This window comes from Salvelinus fontinalis, chromosome 25, assembly GCF_029448725.1.
Source record: "Salvelinus fontinalis isolate EN_2023a chromosome 25, ASM2944872v1, whole genome shotgun sequence".
Taxonomy (NCBI): domain Eukaryota; kingdom Metazoa; phylum Chordata; class Actinopteri; order Salmoniformes; family Salmonidae; genus Salvelinus; species Salvelinus fontinalis.
Window position 1 is genome coordinate 9740861 of NC_074689.1, and position 22024 is coordinate 9762884.

The following is a 22024-nucleotide window of genomic DNA, read 5'->3' on the forward strand; positions in this document are numbered from 1 at the left end:
AATGTGTGTTATTCTCCAACATAAATTCACATTTCCACAAACTTCAAAGTGTTTCCTTTCAAATGGTATCAAGCATATACATATACTTGTTCAGGTCCTGAGCTACATACAGTTAGATTTGGATATGTCATTTTAGTTGAAAATTGAAAAAAAAGGGTTCGATCCACTTCTTAAGGCTAGGCGTCCTGCTAGCGGGACAACCTCCGGTGAAACTGGAGGGAGTGCAATTCAAATAAACAATCATAAAAATTATGGATATTAAACATTTAGGTACATACCAGTGTCTTATATCAGTTAAAAGCTTAAATTCTTGTTAATCTAACTTCATTATCCAACTTACAGTAGACTTTACAGCGAAAGCATGCCATGCGATTGTTTGAGGACAGCGTAGCACATCAAAATATTTTTCCACCGGCACAGGTTTCATAAATTCATAAATAGCGATTAAATATTCACTTACTTTGGATAACAAATCAGAGGAAGATTTTTTTTAAAGGGTCCAAGTTACAGCATGTAGTGTCGTTTTGTTAGATAAAATCCTTCTTTATATTCCAAAAAGTCTGTTTTAGTTGGCGCCATTGATTTGAGTAACCCACTCATTCAACATGCAGAGAAAGGAATCCAAAAAGCTACCGCTAAATTTTGTTAAAACAAGTCAAAATACATTTTTCTTTAATCCTCAGATACCCTAAAATTTAATTAAACTATACAATTTCATACTGAAAGAAGTATGTTCATTAGGAAAATTATTTTAGCAGGTGCATGTCCTCTTAGCGGTCGCATACACGAAATTCCAATTCGGTGTCCCTGTATCAAAACTCATTATTCTTCCTCATTTTGGAAGAAACAAGCCTGAAACCTTGAACAAAGATTTTTTTTTAAATAAAAATAAATAAATAATAATAAAATAAAATAAATAAAAAAATGTTCCCCCATACGTTCCATTGGAAGAGCATGGGCTCTCAAAAAAATTATTCAGGTTGGTTTTTCTTTTGGATTTTCACCTACCATATCTATTGTCTTATAGTCTCCTACATTATTTTAATATTTCTACAAACTTCTGTGTGTGTTCTTTCCAATGGTACCAATTATATGCATTTCTTGGCTTCAGGCCTGAGCAACAGGCAGTTTACTTTGGGAGTCAGGCGGAAATGGAGAAAAATAAACCCTAGACTGAAGAAAATTTATTACGAAGTTTTAATATGGTAATACCAAGGATAATTTTGCTATTTTAATTTTAAGACCCCATAAGGCATAAAATAATATATTTAAAAATATAAATTTGATGAAATTTGAATTTTGCATTTCTGCTATTAGCCAACAGAAACGCATTAAATAACAGATTCACTACATGGAACAACAGATAGTCCCCCCCCAAAAAAAGGGAGGGGCTATATCGGTGTATGTGTTGGATTGAGATGCAGCCCATGAAATCTCTAGCATAAAACAGACTTGTGGATATATTTGTATTATGTTAATTAGATTTCCGCGGTTCGTAGACTAAGGGATATCATCACTCATGTAGGCTAACCTTAACACCTAGCCCCATGAATGAGACACTGGAAGTGACACTTCATTCCGCACCCAATGGTCACCTCGGCAAGTCTGTGTTCTATTGATCACAATGAACTTGCGAGCAGATGTGAACTAAATGGCCAGTGAGAGCTTATCTATCGGGCAGCGGCATCATCGTCTCTCAAAAATAAATTATTTTGACAACTGGCCAACCCAACCAAGACTATAGTTTTAGTAAGGGTAGCAGTTATGATTTGTCCGGTTGCAGGGATAGGGTTGCGTTACGGTTAATTACAGAACATGTATTAAAGGTCCTGAACAGTCATTCTGAAAAGTACTTTTTCTCTCAAGGCTATCTACTAGTAAGTTTGAAAAGACACGCTGAGTGTGCAGGAAAATTATATTTGTGACCTCGCCTTGACCAGTGAAAAGTTTGGACACACCTACAGTGGGGCAAAAAAGTATTTAGTCAGCCACCAATTGTGCAAGTTCTCCCACTTAAAAAGATGAGAGAGGTCTGTAATTGTCATCATAGGTACACATCAACTATGACAGACAAAATGAGAAAACAAAATCCAGAAAATCACATTGTAGGATTTTTAATGAATTTATTTGCAAATTATGGTGGAAAATAAGTATTGTTCAGTTGAAAAACAAATGATAGTCCCACGAAGCGCAAACCAGATGGGATGGGTTATCGCTGCAGCATGCTGTGGAAGCCATGCTGGTTAAGAGTGCCTTGAATTCTAAATAAATCACAGACAGTGACACCAGCAAAGCACCCCTAGAACATTTTGCAAAAAAAACTAAACATCAAAAAAACTGAAATACCTTATTTACATTAGTATTCGGACACTTTGCTATGAGACTCGGAATTTATTTCCGGTACATCCTGTTTCCATTGATCATACTTGTGACGTTTCTACAAGTTGATTGGAGTCCACCTGTGGTAAATTCAATAAATTGAACATGATTTGTAAAGGCACACACCTGTCTATATAAAGTTGACAGGTCATGTTAGTGCAAAAACAAAAACCATGAGATCGAAGGAATTGTCCATAGAGCTCCGAGACAGGATTGTGTCGAGGCACAGATCGGGGGATGGGTACCAAAACATTTCTGTAACATTGAAGGTCCCCAAGAACACAGTGGCCTCCATCATTCTTAAATGGAAGAAGTTTGGAAACACCAAGACTCTTCCAAGAGCTGGCCGCCTGGCCAAACGGAGCAGAAGGGCCTTGGTCAGGGAGGTGACCAAGAATCCAATAGTCACTCTGACAGAGCTCCAGTGTTCCTCTGTGGAGATGGGAGAACCTTCCAGAAGGACTACCATCTCTGCAGCACTCCACCAATCAGGCCTTTAAAGTAGAGTGGCCAGACAGAAGCCAGTCCTCAGTAAAAGGCACATGACAGCCCGCTTGGAGTTTGCCAAAAGGTACCTTAAGGACTCTCAGACAAGATGATTCTCTGTTTAGATGAAACCAAGATTGAACTCTTTGGCCTGAATTCCAAGCGTCACGTCTGCAGGAAATCTGGCACCATCCCAACGGCGAAGGAGGGTGGTGGCAGCACGAAGCTATGGGGATGTTTTTCAGTGGCAGGGACTGGGAGACGAGTCAGGATTGAGGAAATTATGAACGGAGCAAAGTACAGCGAGATCCTTGATGAAAACTTGCCCCAGAGCGCTCAGGATCTCAGACTGCGATGAAGGTTCACCTTCAAACAGGACAACGTCCCTAAGCACACAGCCAAGACAATGCCGAAGTGGCTTTGGGACAAGTCTCTGAATGTCCTTCTGTGGCCAAGCCAGAGCCAAGACTAGAATTCGATCGAACATCTCTGGAGAGACCTGAAAATAGTTGTGCAGCAACTCTCCCCATCCAACCTGACAGAGCTTGAGAGTATCTGGAGAAAATAATGAGATAAACTTCCCAATTACAGGTGTGCGAAGTTTGTAGTGTCATACACAAGAAGACTCTTGGCTGTAATCGCAGCCAAAGATGCTCCAACAAAGTACTGAGTAAAGGGTGCAATAAATCCAAGTAACAGATTGGATTAGTTTCTAAAAATGTATGTTATTTAAATTTTAGAAGCAAGATTAATTACTCAATCAATGTACAAACAGTTAAAACAATCAACCTCCAACATAGTATGCTGGGAAATATAATCATGATGGTCATGGTTTTGGTTTGACACTGGTTATTAACACCAACAGTGGGCTGCTTTTAAACCAATAAGTGTTAATTTGAGACTTACAGAGTTAATCTAACACCTGAATCAACACTTGAAATGTTACACTGAAAAATATACACTTGTTTTTAACATTAGCCAATTTGGTGTAGCAGCGAGAAAGTCAGAGAGGGGATGTAAATATCACATTGTGATATTGTTTGATGGTCGGCCATTAAAACTGGTTCATTTTTTACAGTGTACAGTAGGTCAAGTATGGTCGTGACCCATACAGAATAATCAAAATAATTTAATCTTTAGCCATAAAATTATAATTTTTCTCCCTCTACCCAGACTCCACTACACTAAAGGGATATGATCAATTTGCAAACCAATGATGAATTACCAAATTGGTTATGGTTAGATGCTAATATTAAGGGCAGGGTTAAGGTTAAGGTCAGGGTAATGGTTAGAGATATGGGTTGGCATGCCAGTCACGTCCCTTTAGTCACACATATAATTAACTGAATGTGATTAAGTATAATTTCACCAAATGTTGGGGGCTCACATGTGAAAGTATCTGCAAATGCCTTGTGGATGGCTTCCTTCAAGGCCACCCATTCTTACTGAACATCGGTGGTGTTGCAATCAGGGTTGCATTCAGGGAGGTTTTGTTCAGATGGACAGGACAGAGTCATTTAGCTCTTCTGCTTGTTGTTTGTAGACGTTGTATTTCTGTGTAGGGGTTATGGGTTGCTTTCTTTGCTTGGGGGCCAGTCTGATGGCCATCTCAGATTTGATTAGGCGGTGGTCAGTCCAGCAGACTTCAGTACCTCTGATGGCATGGGTAACGTTTACATCCCTGAGGTCTTGTGATCTTACAATGACGTAATCTATAAGATGCTATTGTTCTGAGCGAGGGTGCTGTCATGCTTCTTTGTGTTGGTTGCTTTCCTTATGCCATGCTTGCTTTGCTTTGCTATGCTCTGCCTTGTGTTGCTCTGCTCTGCATGCTACTTCAGGGAGTGACGCTCCTGGCCCAAGCTCAGCTAGCTGACGCTGACAGCACCCGGGTTACAGGATTAGGTGTATATTGAATTGCAATCAAATAGGCTGTAATTACAAATAGTACATTAATTATTCGATCTACAGACTAAGGTGTAGGAGGAGACATAGGACCACCCGGGACCTGGATATCAAGACGATGATCCAAATGTCATATCATTGCATATCGTTGCTTACAATTATACTATGTGTAACCTGCTTTAACTTCTTATGGTTGCAAGGGGCAGTATTGAGTAGCCTGATAAAATGTGTCCATTTCAAATGGCCTCGTACTCAATTCTTGCTCGTACAATATGCATATTATTATTACTATTGGATAGAAAACACTCTCTAGTTTCTAAAACCGTTTGAATTATTTCTCTGAGTGAAACAGAACTCATTCTGCAGCACTTTTCCTGACCCGGAAGTTCAAAGTCTGAAATCGATGCTCTCTTCCTCTTCCTGCCTATAAATGGGCACAAGAGCTATTAGTATACATGCACGTCATACACCTTCCTCTGGGTGTCAAGAAGGCTGTGAGAGAAGAAATGAGGTGATTATCTCGATCTGGGATGGAATAAATCCTCTTGGAATGACGTGTACCCCATTTCCGGTACTCTGAAGAACGCGATTTGGACAGTGGGGTTGCCTTTTGTTTTGCTGACGTTATAGGCGACTATTATTTCCGGCTTTGATTTTATTTGATACATGTCACCATATCATCGTAAAGTATGTTTTTTCAATATAGTTTCATCAGATTATTGAAATTTTTTCGGGAGTTTTGCCGTGTTCCGTTCTCTTCCGTTTGTTTACATGGAGAGATCCGTGCAACCCGGCTAGCGCGCTTGCTAAATGGAGAGAGAAAGTTGCCATTCTGAATCCAAACAACGACTCATCTGGACAAAGGACACCTTGTTCAACATTCTGATGAAAGATCAGCAAAAGTAAGACCCAATTTATGATGTTATTTCATATATCTGTCGTAGTCGCCCAAGTGTTTCTGGCTATTGTGCTAAGCTAATATAACGCTACATTTTGTTTTCGCTGTAAAACACTTAATAAATCGGAAATATTGTCTGGCATCACAAGATGCCTGTCTTTCATTTGCTGTACACTATGTATTTTTCAGAAATGTTTTATGATGAGTAATTAGGTATTTGACGTTGGTGTCTGTAAATATTATGGCTGCTTTCGGTGCAATTTCTGAATGTAGCTGCAATGTAAACTATGATTTATACCTGAAATATGCACATTTTTCAAAAAAAAACATATGCTATACAATAAATATGTTTTCAGACTGTCATCTGATGAGGTTGTTTCTTGGTTAGTGGCTATTTATATCTTTATTTTGCCGAATTTGTGATAGCTACTGATGGAGTCAAAAACTGATGGAGTAACAAAAGTGGAGTCTTTTGTAACGTGGTTAGCTAATAGATTTACATATTTTGTCTTCCCTGTAAAACATTTTAAAAATCGGACATGTTGGCTGGGTTCACGAGATGTTTACCTTTCATATGCTGTATTGGACTTGTTAATGTGTGAAAGTTAGATATTTAAAAAAAATATCTTTTGAATTTCACGCCCTGCACTTGAAGTGGCTGTTGTCATAAATGTACCGACGTCGGGCTTGCACGCCAAACAGGTTAACTCAGTTCCCTTGTGGTTAGAGTATCCACTCTGAGGTTGGAAGGTTGCTAGTTTGACCCCTGGCCAAATTATACCAAAGACTGTAAAAACTGGATCTGATGATTCTCTGCTTGGCACTCAGCAATAAGGAGATATACTAGTTTCCTGTCCAGGTGGTGTACTTGTACATCAAGCTGCCTCACGCTACAGAAAACAATAGATAAGCTCCTCCTCCTATAAGCAGTTCCAGCTCACTCATGCAAGGCTACTTACTTTACTAAGGGCTCGATTCAATCAGATCCTCTTTAGCCAATTTCCGCATAGCAGTTGTTTTGACAGTGTCAGGGGTGGAACTGCGTTAGAGCTGTCAAATCCAATCCAAATCCAATCCAAGTTGCTCCCGGCATTATACCTTAAGCAGACATTGCCATTTTCTCCATGGAGTTACATTTACAGAAATACCATGCAGCCTTGTTTACAAGTTCTAACACTGGAATGAGAGATGTCATCTACACCTCCATTAGGAAGATAAAAATCCTCATTATTTTAATGATGTTTAATGATTTTCATTTTCAGCGTAATTATTTCCATATAGCCTACACTTTCTCGTTCGGGAACTTCTGCAGGAGTGGGGCAGGTGTGGCTTCGTGTCAATGATTGCAAGAGCAGCTGCTCACCAATTTGAGGGCTCCATCTCCGACACAGCCAAAACATCCGCTGCACTGGGGTCTGCTATCGCCAGTAAACGCTTGATATGATAGAAACTAGGTTTTAATCTACATAATTGCTTTTACATAACTTAAAAAGGTCTGAAGTACACAAGTATTTTCCATCAACCTATGCCTCAGATCACACAGGACACTCAGAGGCAAACCAACCTTGAACTGACTCAAACTGCTGAATATCACTGTTCCAGACAACATTATAAAGTATTAGATATATCACTGTTCTCATTTTTAAAGTGTACATTTATGTATCAGCTTCATATCAACCAAGTGTGTTATGATGCATGCATACGTAATTCAAGATTGTTTTGATCACGCGGACTGGGAAATGTTCCGGGCAGCCTCAGAGAATGACAAGGATTTATACGTTGACTCGGTGAGTGAGTTTATAAGGAAGTGCATTGGAGATGTTGTACACCCTGTGACTATTGAAAACTACCCTAACCAGAAACCGTTGATAGATGGCGGCATTCGCGCAAAATTGAAAGCGCAAACCACTGCATTTAACCATGGAAAGATGACTGGGAATATGGTCGAATATAAATATAAACAGTGTAGTTATTCCCTCCACAAGGCAACCAAACAAGTGAAATGTCTGTATAGGGACAAAGTAGAGTCTAAATTCAACGGCACAGACACGAGACGTATACGGCAGGGTCTACAGGCGCCGTCTTTTTTCCAGACAAACTAAACGCCTTCTTTGACCGCTTTGAGGATAATACAGTGCCACCGACGCGGCCTGCTACCAAGGACTGCGGACCCCCCTTTCCTTCTCCGTGGCTGACGTGAGTAAGACATTTAAACGTGTTAAACCTCGCAAGGCTGCTGGCCCAGACGGCATCCCTAGCCGTGTCCTCAGAGCATGTGCAGACCAGCTGGCTGGTGTGTTTACGGACATATTCAAGCGTTCTGCTGTCCCCACATACTTCAAGATGGCTACCACTGTTCCTGTACGCAAGAAGGAAAGATAATTGAAATAAATGACTATCGGCCCCGTAGCATTCAATTATGTCATCATGAAGTGCTTTGAGAGACTACTCAATGATCATATCATCTCCTCCTTACTTGCCACCCTAGACTCACTTCAATTTGCATACCGCGCACTGCACACTGCCCTATCCCACCTGGAGAAGAATACCTATGTAACAATGCTGTTCATTGACTACAGCTCAGCATTCAACACCATAGTACTCTCCAAGCTCATCATTAAGCTCGAGGCCCTGGGTGTCAACCCCGTCCTGTGCAATTGGGTCCTGGACTTTCTGATGGGCCGCCCTCGGGTGGTGAAGGTAGGCAACAACATCTCCACTTCACTGATCCTCAACACTGGGGCCCCACAAGGGTGCATGCTCAGCCCCTTCCTGTACTCCCTGTTCACCCATGACTGCGTGGCCATACACGCCTCCAACTCAAACCTCAAGTTTGCAGACGACACAACAGTAGTGGGCTTGATTACCAACAACAACAACGAGACAGCCTACAGGGAGGAGGTGAGGGCACTCGGAGTGTGGTGTCAGGAAAACAAGCTCTCACTCAACATCAACAAAACAAAGGAGATGATCGTGGACTTCAGGAAACAGCAGAGGGAGCATCCCCCCATCCACATCGACTGGACAGTAGTGGAGAAGGTGTAAAGTTTTAAGTTCCTCACCGTACACATCACTGACAAACTGAAATGGTCCACCCACACAGACAGTGTGGTGAAGAAGGTGCAACAGCGCCTCTTCAACCTCAGGAGGCTGAAGAAATTTGGCTTGTCACCTAAAACCCTGACAAACTTTTACATATACACAATTGAGAGCATCTTGTCAGGCTCTATCACTGCCTGGTACGGCAACTGCACCGCCCACAACCGCAAGGCTCTCCAGAGGGTGGTGCGGTGGGCACAACGCATCCCCGGGGGCAACCACCTGCCCTCTGGGACACCTACAGCACGCGATGTCACAGGAAGGCCAAAAATATCATCAAGGACAATAACCACCCGAGCCACTGCCTGTTCACCCCGCTACCATCCAGAAGGCGAGGTCAGTATAGGTGCATCAAAGTTGGGACCGAGAGACTGTTAAGCAGCCATCACTAACACAGAGAGGCTGATGCCTCCATACAGACTCAAATCATTGGCCACTTTAATATATGGATCACTAGTCACTTTAAATAATGCCACTTTAATAATGATTACATATCTTACATTACTCATCTCATATGTGTATACTGTATCTTATACCATCTATTGCATATTGCATATGCCACTCGGGCCTCGTCCATCCATCTATTTATATGTACATATTCTTATTCCATCCCTTTTAGATTTGTGTGTATTAGGTAGTTGTTGTGGAATTGTTATATTACTTGTTAGATGTTACTGCACTATCGGAACTAGAAGCACAAGCATTTCGCTACACTCGCATTGACATCTGCTAACCATGTGTATGTGACCAATAAAAATTTGATTTGATTTGAATTATTAATGTCGATACAATCTTGATTCAGAAAGCATCATTTGCTATTAGCCGCTAGTGCTAGTAGCCACATCATTTAATACTATGCCCTTGCATCTAAGATGTGCATGTACCCAGGAGAATTCTGTATTAATGTGTTACTTGGACCACACCATGTCGTCAAGTCTCCACTATGTTAACTTTTTAGAAATGATGTGTCTACAAAAGTAATGGGGTTTAGAGATTGTTCAACGAGTGTTCTTTCATGAATTAGTCTAGCCAACTTCAAGGAGTCATTTTTCATGTTGAGAGTGATTCTTTGTTAGTATGAACACGGCCCTCTTCACCCACTGTGCTCTCTGTGAATGTAGAGTTAGTGTTGAAAGGGTCGACCACGTGGTGAGAGAACTGTTATCAGAGCTCAGAGTCAACATGCCCTGAGGCTATGACTGGCATCCATGTTATTCCATCAAGTCACACTGTCCCAGAGAAAGTGCCAGAGTGATTCACAACTTACAGGGATAACTCTTTTTTTGAAAGCCAGTTAGTTTTTGTGGTGGATATGTCAAGCTGACACAGTTGTTCCTTCCTGCATGTAAATAATGGGAAAATCAAGCTGTCTGTCAAACTGGCTGGCATGAGGGCCTGTCTGGCATTAGCGTTACCTCCCCAGACCATTACAATTAGACCACACCCAACTACCACCCTCGAAAGAACTGTCCAAATAATAACGACCATGCATGTCAAACCTTGACCACTGGGGGGAGCTGACGCACTGTTTGACTAATATCGTAGAAGAGAAGGAGAAGGAAAAGAAGGGCAGTCAGATACAGCTCTCATGCTTTCTATTGTTTTTGTCAATTTTCAACCAATTTATTTCTTCATTATAATTGAATACTTTCTCTACATGTGTTGAGCTGTGCATTCCTTTCCCTTGTGAATTGTCCAACTGAAGACCCATATGGGAAATGTACTGTATTTACCACAGCGAGGAGGAAAAAACAGTGGAATAATCTGTCATCCCCTTTACTTTACAAAATGAGTGTGGGATATGTGTGTTCGATATGGGCAGCTCCAGTTACAGGGAAATTGGAAGGAACTGTGGAGGTACATCCTTAAGAATACCACCTCCATGCCGTGATCAGTGCTTGACTACAATGCAATGTCAGAAGACTATCTCATGTTAGTACTCAGTACATAACGTCTGTTGCTAAGGAACAATATGTGTGGGAGATTTGGTAACTTCTTCATTGGCAAGTCACATGAATGCATACCAAGGAAATGTTTACCATTTCAAGCCACCAACAAAAACATAAACAATGGATCATTCCATTTCCCCAATGCAAGATGCACTTTTTATATTATCTCATACTTTCATCAACCACTAATGTGTCATCTATCATCTTTGATCTCTCTCCAATGCTGTATTAGCAACATCATATAGCACCATTTAGGCTACCAATACCATTAAGAGTGATTCATAGTTTTCATAAACCACTAATGCGTTATTCTCTCTGTGATCTCTCTCCAGTCATCGTGGTCATCTACGTAGGTCTGAGACGACAGAAGAAGAAGGAGACCCTGATGACATCCAAGGAGGACATCCGTGACAATGTAATCCACTACGACGATGAGGGAGGGGGCGAAGAGGACACCCACGCTTTCGACATGGGCACCCTCCGCAACCCCAAAGTCATTAAGGAGAACCTTCTGAAAGAGAACCGGGACCTTTTCCGACGGGATGTCAAACCCGACCCCAAAACCGGCAAAAAACGAACTCCTGTTTCCCAAGACAGTGAAGATATCCGTGACTTCATCAATCAGCGACTGAAGGAAAACGATGTGGACAACTCGGCCCCACCCTATGACTCTCTAGCTACCTATGCCTATGAGGGAGATGGCTCTGTAGCAGAATCGCTCAGCTCCATCGAGTCTCTGGTAGTAGATGCTGATGAGGACTATGATTACCTCAACAAATGGGGTCCTCGATTTAAGACTCTGGCGGGAATATTCGGAGAGCAGTCGGATACTCAAGCAGACACAACGACAACAACAACAACAGAAAACAGACATTGATGATTAGTAGACTCCAAAAGTGGACATGAAATGGCATTATTTTTCTTTTCTTAACAAAACGTTTTTGTGTTTTTTTTCTATTTCAGGGTTTTATTTTTTGCAAATCAATTTGTTGAAATTTTTTCTTTCTATCGTCAATCGCAATATGTTTAAAAGCAGGATAGATAGCGAGAGGAAAAAGACAGACTTTTAATTACATTTATATTGAAGGTAGTTTTATGTCTTATTTATTTTTCTTTATGTCTTCACTTCTAGGGGGAATAAAGACAGAAAACACAGAAAATGCAAGCATTTTCTTCTTTGACATCCTTAAAAGTGCCTCAAAATAATTGTTTTCAGATTTTTTTTATTCACTGCATATACTGTATCCTCTCTCTCTCTCTCAAAGACACTGGCATAAAGCTGGTCATGCAGGCATACGTTGACTGGCAGACAGAGGCATGTCGTTTTGAGACTACTCTCAGTTGGACAAGTTATGACACAATTATGTGGCCCAAGTTTGGCCAAAGATATTCTGAATGTTATTTATTAGTAGTATTTATTTATTGTCTGGGTGTTTTTTGTTGGTTTCCTTTGTTAACGTATTTATCTATTTATCTCTTAATCATATACATATTTTTGAAGACACTTGAGGATTTTCTAATTATTCCATGACCCACACGGAAATTGACATTTCAGTCAGGTGAGTCAGGTGTATAGACTTGTACTTGTTGTAAAAATTCATTTAGGGCTAACCAAGATAATGCAGTTCAGCCAATGTAATAAATACTGTTTTCATAAATAAACACCACTGATAAAAACAACCATGTTTAATTTATGTTTTGTTCTATTTGATTGTAATGTTGGGAAAGAACACTCAATCTGGATTGGCTGTGTGTGAAAAATTTAATATTATTTTTATCCAGAAAACAGCATACCAGTTTTGATTGAATAAGGACCCTATAGGCTCAATCTACTGAAATGCTGTCCATGGCCAATGTGAGCCGATTTAATGTCTATGACTTCTGGTGACAATATTGTCAAAGGATGGATGGAAATGGGAACAGGCACCATATAAACAGCTTTATACCCCAAGACCAGAGACTGAAGTGGTAACTGTGTGGTCTTTGTTTATTTAAGTGATAATGCCCGAGAAGCTGGTGTTTGGAGGATGGCATGGGTGATGTTAGGCCCAAGACGAAGTCCTCCAAACATCGGCTTCGAGGGCATAATCACATTTATACAACGGGTTACCAACATGTTAAATAATGATTGACATATTTTCATTAAAAAATATATTTAGATGAGTTTATTCATACTATTTAATCCTTCTACAAGCTATAGTCCCGACACAAATCTAGGATTGTTGCCCTAGCCGGCTGGTTGTTTGTTCTATCGGTTCGGTTGCCAGAGACGCGACCCAGTCTTTGTCTTTTTGTTCTTTATCTATGGGCGCGACCCAGTCGTTCCTTTTAAATATTCCATTGCCATACCGGCTGGCAAAGTTCTTATCCCTTGTTTGCTAGCTAGCCAACTACAGCTAACTTAGAGGCATGTCAAAACATGCAACTAGAATAACAACAGTAGCTGCACTTGTAGTTGTTTAAGCAGTTTTCTAGTGACATTTATTTGGATACATCCATAACAATAAACTAATCAGGCACAATTTTGCCTAGCACAGAAAATGTTCTCTCTCGTCAGGATACTGTTGTTCAGAGGAGCAAGTCAACAGCACAGCTAACACAAACTGAAGCTGAAAAGACTGCAAACTAGCTGCACTTCATTTTGTTTTACCTTTTTTCAATTGACATTTCTTTGTCAACAGTATATCTATAGAAATGATGTCAGCTGATTCATGAATTTCGACTGGCTGAGAAACGCTGCCTGCCTGTCTTTCTCGTCCCGGCATGTTCATTTCTATGAGACAGCTGGAGATCGAATTTGAAGATTGAAACAATGTTGCAAATTTTGGAGAGACAGACAGCAAGGTTTATCCAAATCTCCGCAGCTGAAAATGAAATGTTAGTCTAAAAGAAATGTGAGATAATGTCTAGATGTAGCTCAAGTTTATAAATTGCCTGGCTGGGCTGATGAGACAGTGGTTTGAAAAGTCAGATGGAACAGTGCATAGGCATTTTAACATCATAGATTCAGCCAGTGGTAATTTGTGGAATAGACATTGGCTGAAAATGAGGTTTAACCAATCAGAATTCAGGATTAGAACCACCGATTGTATAATGAACCATAGTCACCCCCTTCACTCCTTATCAATTTTGAATAGTGGGCTTTTGCAATTACAAATGTATTGTTTGATCTCTGTGGCTGTTGTTTTGGACCAGCACATCCCCCTGCTGTAGCGTGGCCTTTCTGAAAATCACAACACTGCCATATCAGCAAAGAGTCACCCTGTTACCGACAGTGGGCAGACGCAGACAAACCAAATATAGACATCAGCACATCAGCACCTGCATAAACATGAGAGAAAGTCAGCTGACAGATACTGAATAGCTCAGGGATTTTAAACACACAGCACTCAAAGCCAAAGAGAAACTGAAGCAAATACTGGCGATGATATTTTTTGGAATAATTCTACCATGCCTCTGTGGTCTACTACCTCCAAGGTCCATGTTCAGTGATAGGGGTTTACACATAATACCAGTATACACTCCCTGGTAGACGCAAGAGTAGTCTTCCTAATGAGGAATAAGTACATGCAGTGTTTTCAACCTACTATCGTTTCTAAGACAGTTAAATCGTAAATTCTGGAGTAATTCAATAAGAGAGAGCACAAATATGAGACGTCATTGACTATCAAAACTTCAATTGTATGAGGCACCATACAAATTTCCATATGTGCATTCGGAAAGTATTCAGACCATTTGACTTTTTTCATATTTTGTTACGTTACAGCCTTATTCTAAAATAGTTTTTTTGTTTTTTACATCATCAATCTACACAAAATACTCCACAAAGCAAAACTGTTTTTTAGAAATTTTTGCAAATGAATAAACAGTGGGGAGAACAAGTATTTGATACACTGCCGATTTTGCAGGTTTTCCTACTTACAAAGCATGTAGAGGTCTGTAATTTTTATCATAGGTACACTTCAACTGTGAAAGACGGAATCTAAAACAAAAATCCAGAAAATCACATTGTATGATTTTTAAGTAATTAATTTGCATATTATTGCTATATTATTGCATTAGTATTATGGGGTACAGTGTGTAGATTGTTGAGGACATTTTTTTACTTAATCCATTTTAGAATAAGGCTGTAATGTAACAACAAAAATATATATAAACACAACATGCAACAATTTCAAATATTTTACTGAGTTACAGTTCATTTAAGGAAATCAGTCAATTGAAATAGATTCATTCAGCCAAAATATATGGATTTCAGATGACTGGGAATACAGATATGCATCTGTTGGTCACGGATACAGATACCACCCTAACAGATCCACAGATGATGCAATCTCTATTGCACTCCACACTGCCCTTTCCCACCTGGACAAAAGGGACACCTATGTGAGAATGCTATTCATTGACCACAGCTCAGTGTTCAACACCATAGTGCCCTCAAAGCTCATCAATAATCAAAGAACCCTGGGACTAAACAACTCCCTCTGCAACTGGATCCTGGACTTCCTGACGGGCTGCCCCCAGATGGAAAGGGTAGATAACAACACATCCACTTCACCGATCCTCAACACAGGGGCCCCTCAGCCCCGTCCTGTACTCCCTGTTCACTCATGACTGCATGGCCAGGCACGACTCCAACACCATCATTAAATTTGCCAATGACACAACAGCGGTAGGCCTGATCACCGACAACGACTAGAAAGCCTATAGGGAGGCTGTCAGAGACCTGGCCGTGTGGTGCCAGGACAACAACCTCTCCGTCAATGTGATCAAGACAAAATGATTGTGGACTGCAGGAAAAGGAGGACCGAGCACACCCCCATTCTCATCGAGGGGGCTGTAGTGGAGCGGGTTGAGAGCTTCAAGTTCCTTGGTGTTCACATCACCATCAAACTAACATGGTCCAAGCACACGTAGACAGTGATTAAGAGGGCACGACAAAACCTATTCCCCCTCAGGAGACTGAAAAGATTTTGGCATGGGTCCTCAGATCCTCAAAAGGTTGTACAGCTGCACCATCGAGAGCATCCAGACTGGTTGCATCACTGCCTAGTATGGCAACTGCTAGGCCTCTGACCGTAAGGCACTACAGAGGGTAGTACGTACAGCCCAGTACATCACTGGGGCCAAGCTTCCTGCCATCCAGGACCTCTATACCAGGCGGTGTCAAAGGAAGGCCCTAAAAATTGTCAAAGACTCCAGCCACCCTAGTCATAGACTGTTCTCTCTGCTACCACACAGCAAGTGGTACCGCAGTGCCAAGTCTAGGTCCACGAGGCTTCTAAATAGCTTCTGACCCCAAGCCGGAAGACTCCTGAACATCTAATCAAATGGCTACCCACACTATTTACATTTCCCCCCCACCCTCTCTTTTACGCTGCTGATACTCTCTGTTATTATCTTTGCATAGTCACTTTATTAACTCTATCGACATGTACATACTACCTCAATTACCTCGACTAATCGGTGGCCCTGCACATTGACTCTGTACTGGTGCCTCCTGTATAAAGTCTCGCTATTGTTATTTTACTGCTGCTCTTAAATTGTTTTTCCTCAGCTCTTAAGGGATAGGTTGCAGCATTTTCACTTTTGGATGAATTGGTGCCAAAATTGAACGGCCTCCTACTCTGTCCCAGATGATAATATTTGCATATTATTATTACTGGATAGAAAACATTCTGAAGTTTCTAAAACTGTTTGAATTATGTCTGTGAGTATAACAGAACTCATATGGCAGGCAAACTTCCAAACAGGAAGTGAGAATTCTGAAAAGGGTCGATGTGAAAGTCATCGCCTATTCAATTCCCTGTAATTTATGGATCTGTTTGCACTTCATACGTCTTCCACTAGATGTCAACAGTCAGTAGAACGTGGAATGAAGCCTCTAGTGTGATGTGGGACCGGATGGGAGGGGAATGAGTCAGTGGTCTGGCAGAATGCTAGTTTCTAGTCATGGGATGGCCATGTGTGCCATTACTTATACAGACATGAAGAAATGCTCCGGTTGGAACGTTATTGGATATATATGATAACAACATCCTGAAGATTGATTCTCTACTAGGTTTGACCAGTTTATTCGACTTGTAATATAACTTTTTGAAGTTTTCGTCCGAAGTTTGCCTTCACGTGCGCCAGTGTTTGGACACGTGTACTACACATGCTAGCTAAAGTTGCTAATTTGACATAAGTAATGGACATTATCGAACAAAAAAAAACGATTTATTGTGGAAATAAGATTCCTGGCATTGCATTCTGATGAAGATAATTAAAGGTAAGGGAATATTTATATAACTCCAACTCCATAACTCCAACATGGCGGAGAAATGTCATTTATATTTGAGCGCCGTCTCAGATTATTGCATGGTGTGCTTTTTACAACAATTTTTTTTTTTATCTGACACAGCGGTTGCATTAAGAACCAGTGTATCTTTAATTATATGTAAAACATGTATCTTTCATCAAAGTGTACGATGAGTATTTCTGTTATTTGACGTGGCTCTCTGTAATTACCCCGGATATTTTGGAGGCATTTCTGAACATGGCGCCAATGTAAACCGAGATTTATGGATATAAATATGCACATTATCGAACAAAACATAAATGTATTGTGTAACATGATGTCATATGAGTGTCATCTGATGAAGATGTTCAAAGGTTAGTGATTCATTTTATCTCTATTTCTGTTTTTGTGAAAGCTATCTTTGGCTGGGAAAAATGGCTGTGTTTTTTGGATTTGGTGGTGATCTAACATAAATATATGTTGTGTTTTCGCTGTAAAACATTTTATAAAATAGGACATGATGGGTAGATTGACAAGATGTTTATCTTTAATTTGCTGTATTGCACTTGTTAATGTGTGAAAGTTAAATATTTTAAAAAAAATATTTTTTTATTTTGCGCGCTGCCTTTTCAGCGGAATGTTGGGGGGGGGGGGGGGGTTTGCTAGTGGAACGTGTGTCCTAGAAAGGTTAAGATCCTTTATTTTCTTCAGTGTACTATCACAAAGTTAGCTTCAAATGCACCTTTACAAAACACACTTACTCTTTTGCCCCACATACTGAATAATCAGTACTGTAGTAATATCATGTTGGATGACCTTCTGGAATGTTCTCATAACTCTTTTTGTAATGTGAAATACTATTAATATGAAAAACACAATGATATTTCAAATAATTTTGCTGTTTGCATTATACCGTGTATTTAAAGTTTAAAACAGTATGTAACATTAGTGACCAGTGTTCAATGACTATGTACATAGTGCAGCAGTCTCTAAGGTGCATGGTAGTGTACTGGGTGGTAGCTGTACTGTCTCCGCCTTCTAGATGGTAGCGAGGTGAGTGGGTGGCTGAGGTCCTTGATCTTCTTGGCCTTCCTGTGACACTGGCTGCTGTAGATGTCCTGGAGGGCAGCTAGTGTGTCCCCGCGGATGCGTTGGGCTGACCGCACCAACCTCGGGAGAGTCCTGCAGCTGCAGACGGCGCAATTGCCGTACCAGGAGATGGTGCATCTGTAGAAGTTAGTGGGGTCTTAGGGGCCAATCCTGATTTTGAAGAGGCGGTGTTGTGCCTTCACCACACTGTGTGAATGGACCTTTTCAGGTCATCAGTGATATGCAGAACAAGGAACTTGAAGCTTTTGAACCTCTCCACTGCTGCCTCGTCGATGTGGATGGGGGCGTGTCGCCTCTGCTGTCTCCTGTAGTCCACAATCAGCTCCTTCGTTTTGTTGACATTTACTTATATTACTTATCAGGTGAGAAATGTTGTACAAATATATGTATAATATTATTCTAAGATGCCCAACATAGCAAATTTACATGACAGCAAGGTTGTGATAGTTAGACCTAGCAGAGCTGTACCTTTCATCCACTATGTCATCTGTAGCATTATTATTCATGTATTTGTCCAACAGACCAACCCTGCAGAGGAGGGGTCAGGCTCTCGTCACTTCTCTCTTCTGTAACACCACTAACTGACTAGTAATTCATGCACTGCATCAGAATTTGTATAATTGACGGGAACAGCACGTACAGTACCTATTGGAGCACAGATCCCTTTAGCGGGATCATTTAACAACATCCGCTGGATTGCAGAGCGCCAAATTCAAATTAAATTACTAAAAATATTTAATTTAATGAAATCACAAGTGCAATGTACCAAAACACAGCTTAGCTTGTTGTTGATCCACCTGTCGTGTCAGATTTGGAAAAGATGCTTTACAGCGAAATCAATCCAAGCGTTTGTGTGAGAACATCGATCAGTAGACAAAACATTACAAACAGCTAGCAGCAAAGTAGCTTGGTCACGAAAGTCAGAAAAGCAATAAAATGAATGGCTTACCTTTGATGATCTTCGGATGTTTGCACTCACGAGACTCCCAGTTACACAATAATTGTTCATTTTGTTCGATAAAGATTATTTTTATATCCAAAAACCTCCATTTGGTTGGCGCGTTTTGTTGAGTAATCCACATGCTCTTGCAGGTCATGACGGGCAGACAAATTCCAAATAGTATCCGTAAAGTTCGTAGAAACATGCCAAACGTTTTTTATAATCAATCCTCATGTTGTTTTTAACATAAATAATCGATAATATTTCAACCGGACGGTAAACTATTCAACACAAGAGAGAAAGAAAAGGTCGAGCTACCACAGTCGCGCGCATGAACTAATCAAAGGACATCTGGCAGTCCACTGAAGCGATGTGATAAATCTTGCAAATTCTTCTGAATAAAAGCTTGAAACTATGTCTAAAGACTGTTCACACCCTGTGGAAGCCATAGGAAAATGAATCTGGTTGATATCCCTTTAAATGGAGGAAAGGCAGGCAATAGAACAGGGATTTTTCAAAATAAGAGTCACTTCCTGGTTGGATTTCCTCAGGTTTTCGCCTGCAAAATCAGTTCTGTTATACTCACAGACAATATTTTTGACAGTTTTGGAAACTTTAGAGTGTTTTCTATCCTAATCTGCCAATTATATGCATATTCTAGCATCTGGGCCTGAGAAATAGGCCGTTTACTTTGGGAGCGTTATTTTTCCAAACATAAAAATACTGCCCCTTAGCTTCAAGAGGTAAAGACCAACGACTTATGGTAAACACAGAATAGCAAATCAAGTGCTATGAATAACCAGTTTGTGGCATCTTTGACAATATAGAAGAAGCTACATTATGTAACTTCAGCCATAGACCAATACCTACACCTAACCTGTTGTGATTGCATGTAAATGTCAGCCACCCTATCTACACCATTTAAACAAGATTTCTGACAGATTTCCTTACTTAATCCTTTTCGCAAGGCTTCCACAAAGCATCCACTGCTGCCAATCCTCAGCCTTTTTCGGGATAGTTTTCCGTTACAGTTCTTCATCTTCTCTATGGATTTTAGCGACAGGTTTCTTTTGGGCCACACTTCCTTTTTTCCATCTGCTGACACATAAAGTGATACTTCAGTATTTTGGCAATGAACCCCTTTATCTACTTCCCCAGAGTCAGCTAAACTCGTTGATACAATTTCTATGTATCTACAGGATTGCTAACGAGCATTAGTGCAATGACTGGAAGTCTATGGTAACTGCTAGCATGGATACCATAGACTTCCAGTCATTGCACTAACGCTCGCTAGTTAGCATTGGCTCGTAAAACTACCTCCAACTTCCTTCATATTGGATGCAGAGACATACAAATGGTATCCATGAGTTAATCTGACTCTGAGGAAGTAGATATTGCCAAAATCATAATTTTACATATTTTACTCTATGTAGGGTTCTTCAAAGAACCCTTTTATCTTTGGAAGGTTCCCTTTATGAACCATTCCAACAGCCTCACTAGCTTTTAAAATGTTATTATTTATGACAATTTTTAAGTAAGTAAGGTCTTTCTTTGAGGGCCTAGTTATACCCTAACACAGTGGTGTCAGGAATCTCATGGTTTACAGGCGCCATTAGGCCTGCAAGTCACAGTATGCCGGCTTGTAAAGTGATATTTAATTCATATTGGAATCCAACTAGAGTTATGATATGACAACAAGTGGAATTGTTAATCACCTGCAACCTGCTTTCAGAATGATTGCCAGGTTAGGTAAGATTGAATACAGAGACTACCTCAATCATCTAAACTGAAACAACCATCTCATTACCAAGTGCAATAAATCAAATTACTAACAGATTGGATTAGTTTAGAAAACTGTTATTTATCTTTATGTAGCATACCATTTATTAACCAATGTACATGCTAAAACACAGATATTACAATAAAACAAACAATTCTGAAAATTGTTTGCAATAGAGCATGCTGGGACATATTATACAGTTGAAGTTGGAAGTTTACATACACCATAGCTAAATACATTTAAACTCAGTTTTTCACAAATCCTGACATTAAATCCTAGTAAAAATTCCCTGTCTTAGGTCAGTTAGGATCACATTTTCTTTTTTTTACCTGTTTGGGCTGCAGGGGCAGTATTGAGTAGCCAGATAAAAGGTGCCCATTTCAAATGGCCTCATACTCAATTCTTGCTCGTACAATATGCATATTATTATTACTATTGGATAGAAAACACTCTCTAGTTTCTAAAACCGTTTGAATTATATCTGTGAGTAAAACAGAACTCATTTGGCACAAACTTCCTGACCAGGAAGTGGAAAGTCTGAAAACAATGCTCTGTTCTAGGTCCTGCCTATAAATGGGCATGATACGTATTAGTATATATGCACGTCATACACCTTCCCCTAGATGTCAAGAGGCAGTGATAGAAGAAATGCAGTGTTTATCTTGGTCTGAGTTGGAATAAATCCTCTTGGAATGACGTGTCACCCATTTCCTGTTTTCAGGAAGGCGCGAGAAGGAACCGGGGATTGCCTTCTGAAAAGCTGTCGTTATACGCGACTACTATCTCCGGCTTTGATTTTATTTGATACATGTGACAATATCATCGTAAAGTATGTTTTTTCAATATAGTTTTATTAGATTATTGAAATTTATTCGGGACGTTAGGCGTGTTGCGTTGTGTGCCTTTGTTCAGGAAGGAGAGCTTCGCGCCACTTGGCTAGTGCGCTTGTTAATTCAAGAGGGAAAAAGGACGTTCTAAATCCAAACAACGATTGTTCTTGACAAAGGACCTCTTGTACAACATTCTGATGGAAGCTCATCAAAAGTAGGACCCATTTTATGATGCTATTTCATATATCTGTCGAACTGTGTACTATTAGTTTTGCGCCCAGGTTTTGGGCACTCGCTCGCCATAACGTAAGCCTTATGTCGTAATGAAGTTATTTTTAGAATTCTAACACGGCGATTGCATTAACCTG

At 40.3% G+C, this 22024-nt stretch overlaps 1 protein-coding gene across 2 annotated transcripts in view; it reads left to right on the top strand.

The window, feature by feature from the left end:
* LOC129822822 (cadherin-12-like) overlaps positions 1-12396 on the top strand; it is a 232722-nt gene extending 220326 nt beyond the window's left edge. For both annotated transcript variants that reach the window (XM_055881255.1, XM_055881256.1), the window contains one exon: positions 11049-12396. In XM_055881255.1, the coding sequence (XP_055737230.1) occupies positions 11049-11593 (545 nt within the window). In that variant the 3' untranslated portion in view covers positions 11594-12396. The remainder of the gene's footprint in view (positions 1-11048) is intronic.
* Positions 12397-22024: the final 9628 nt, after the last annotated feature.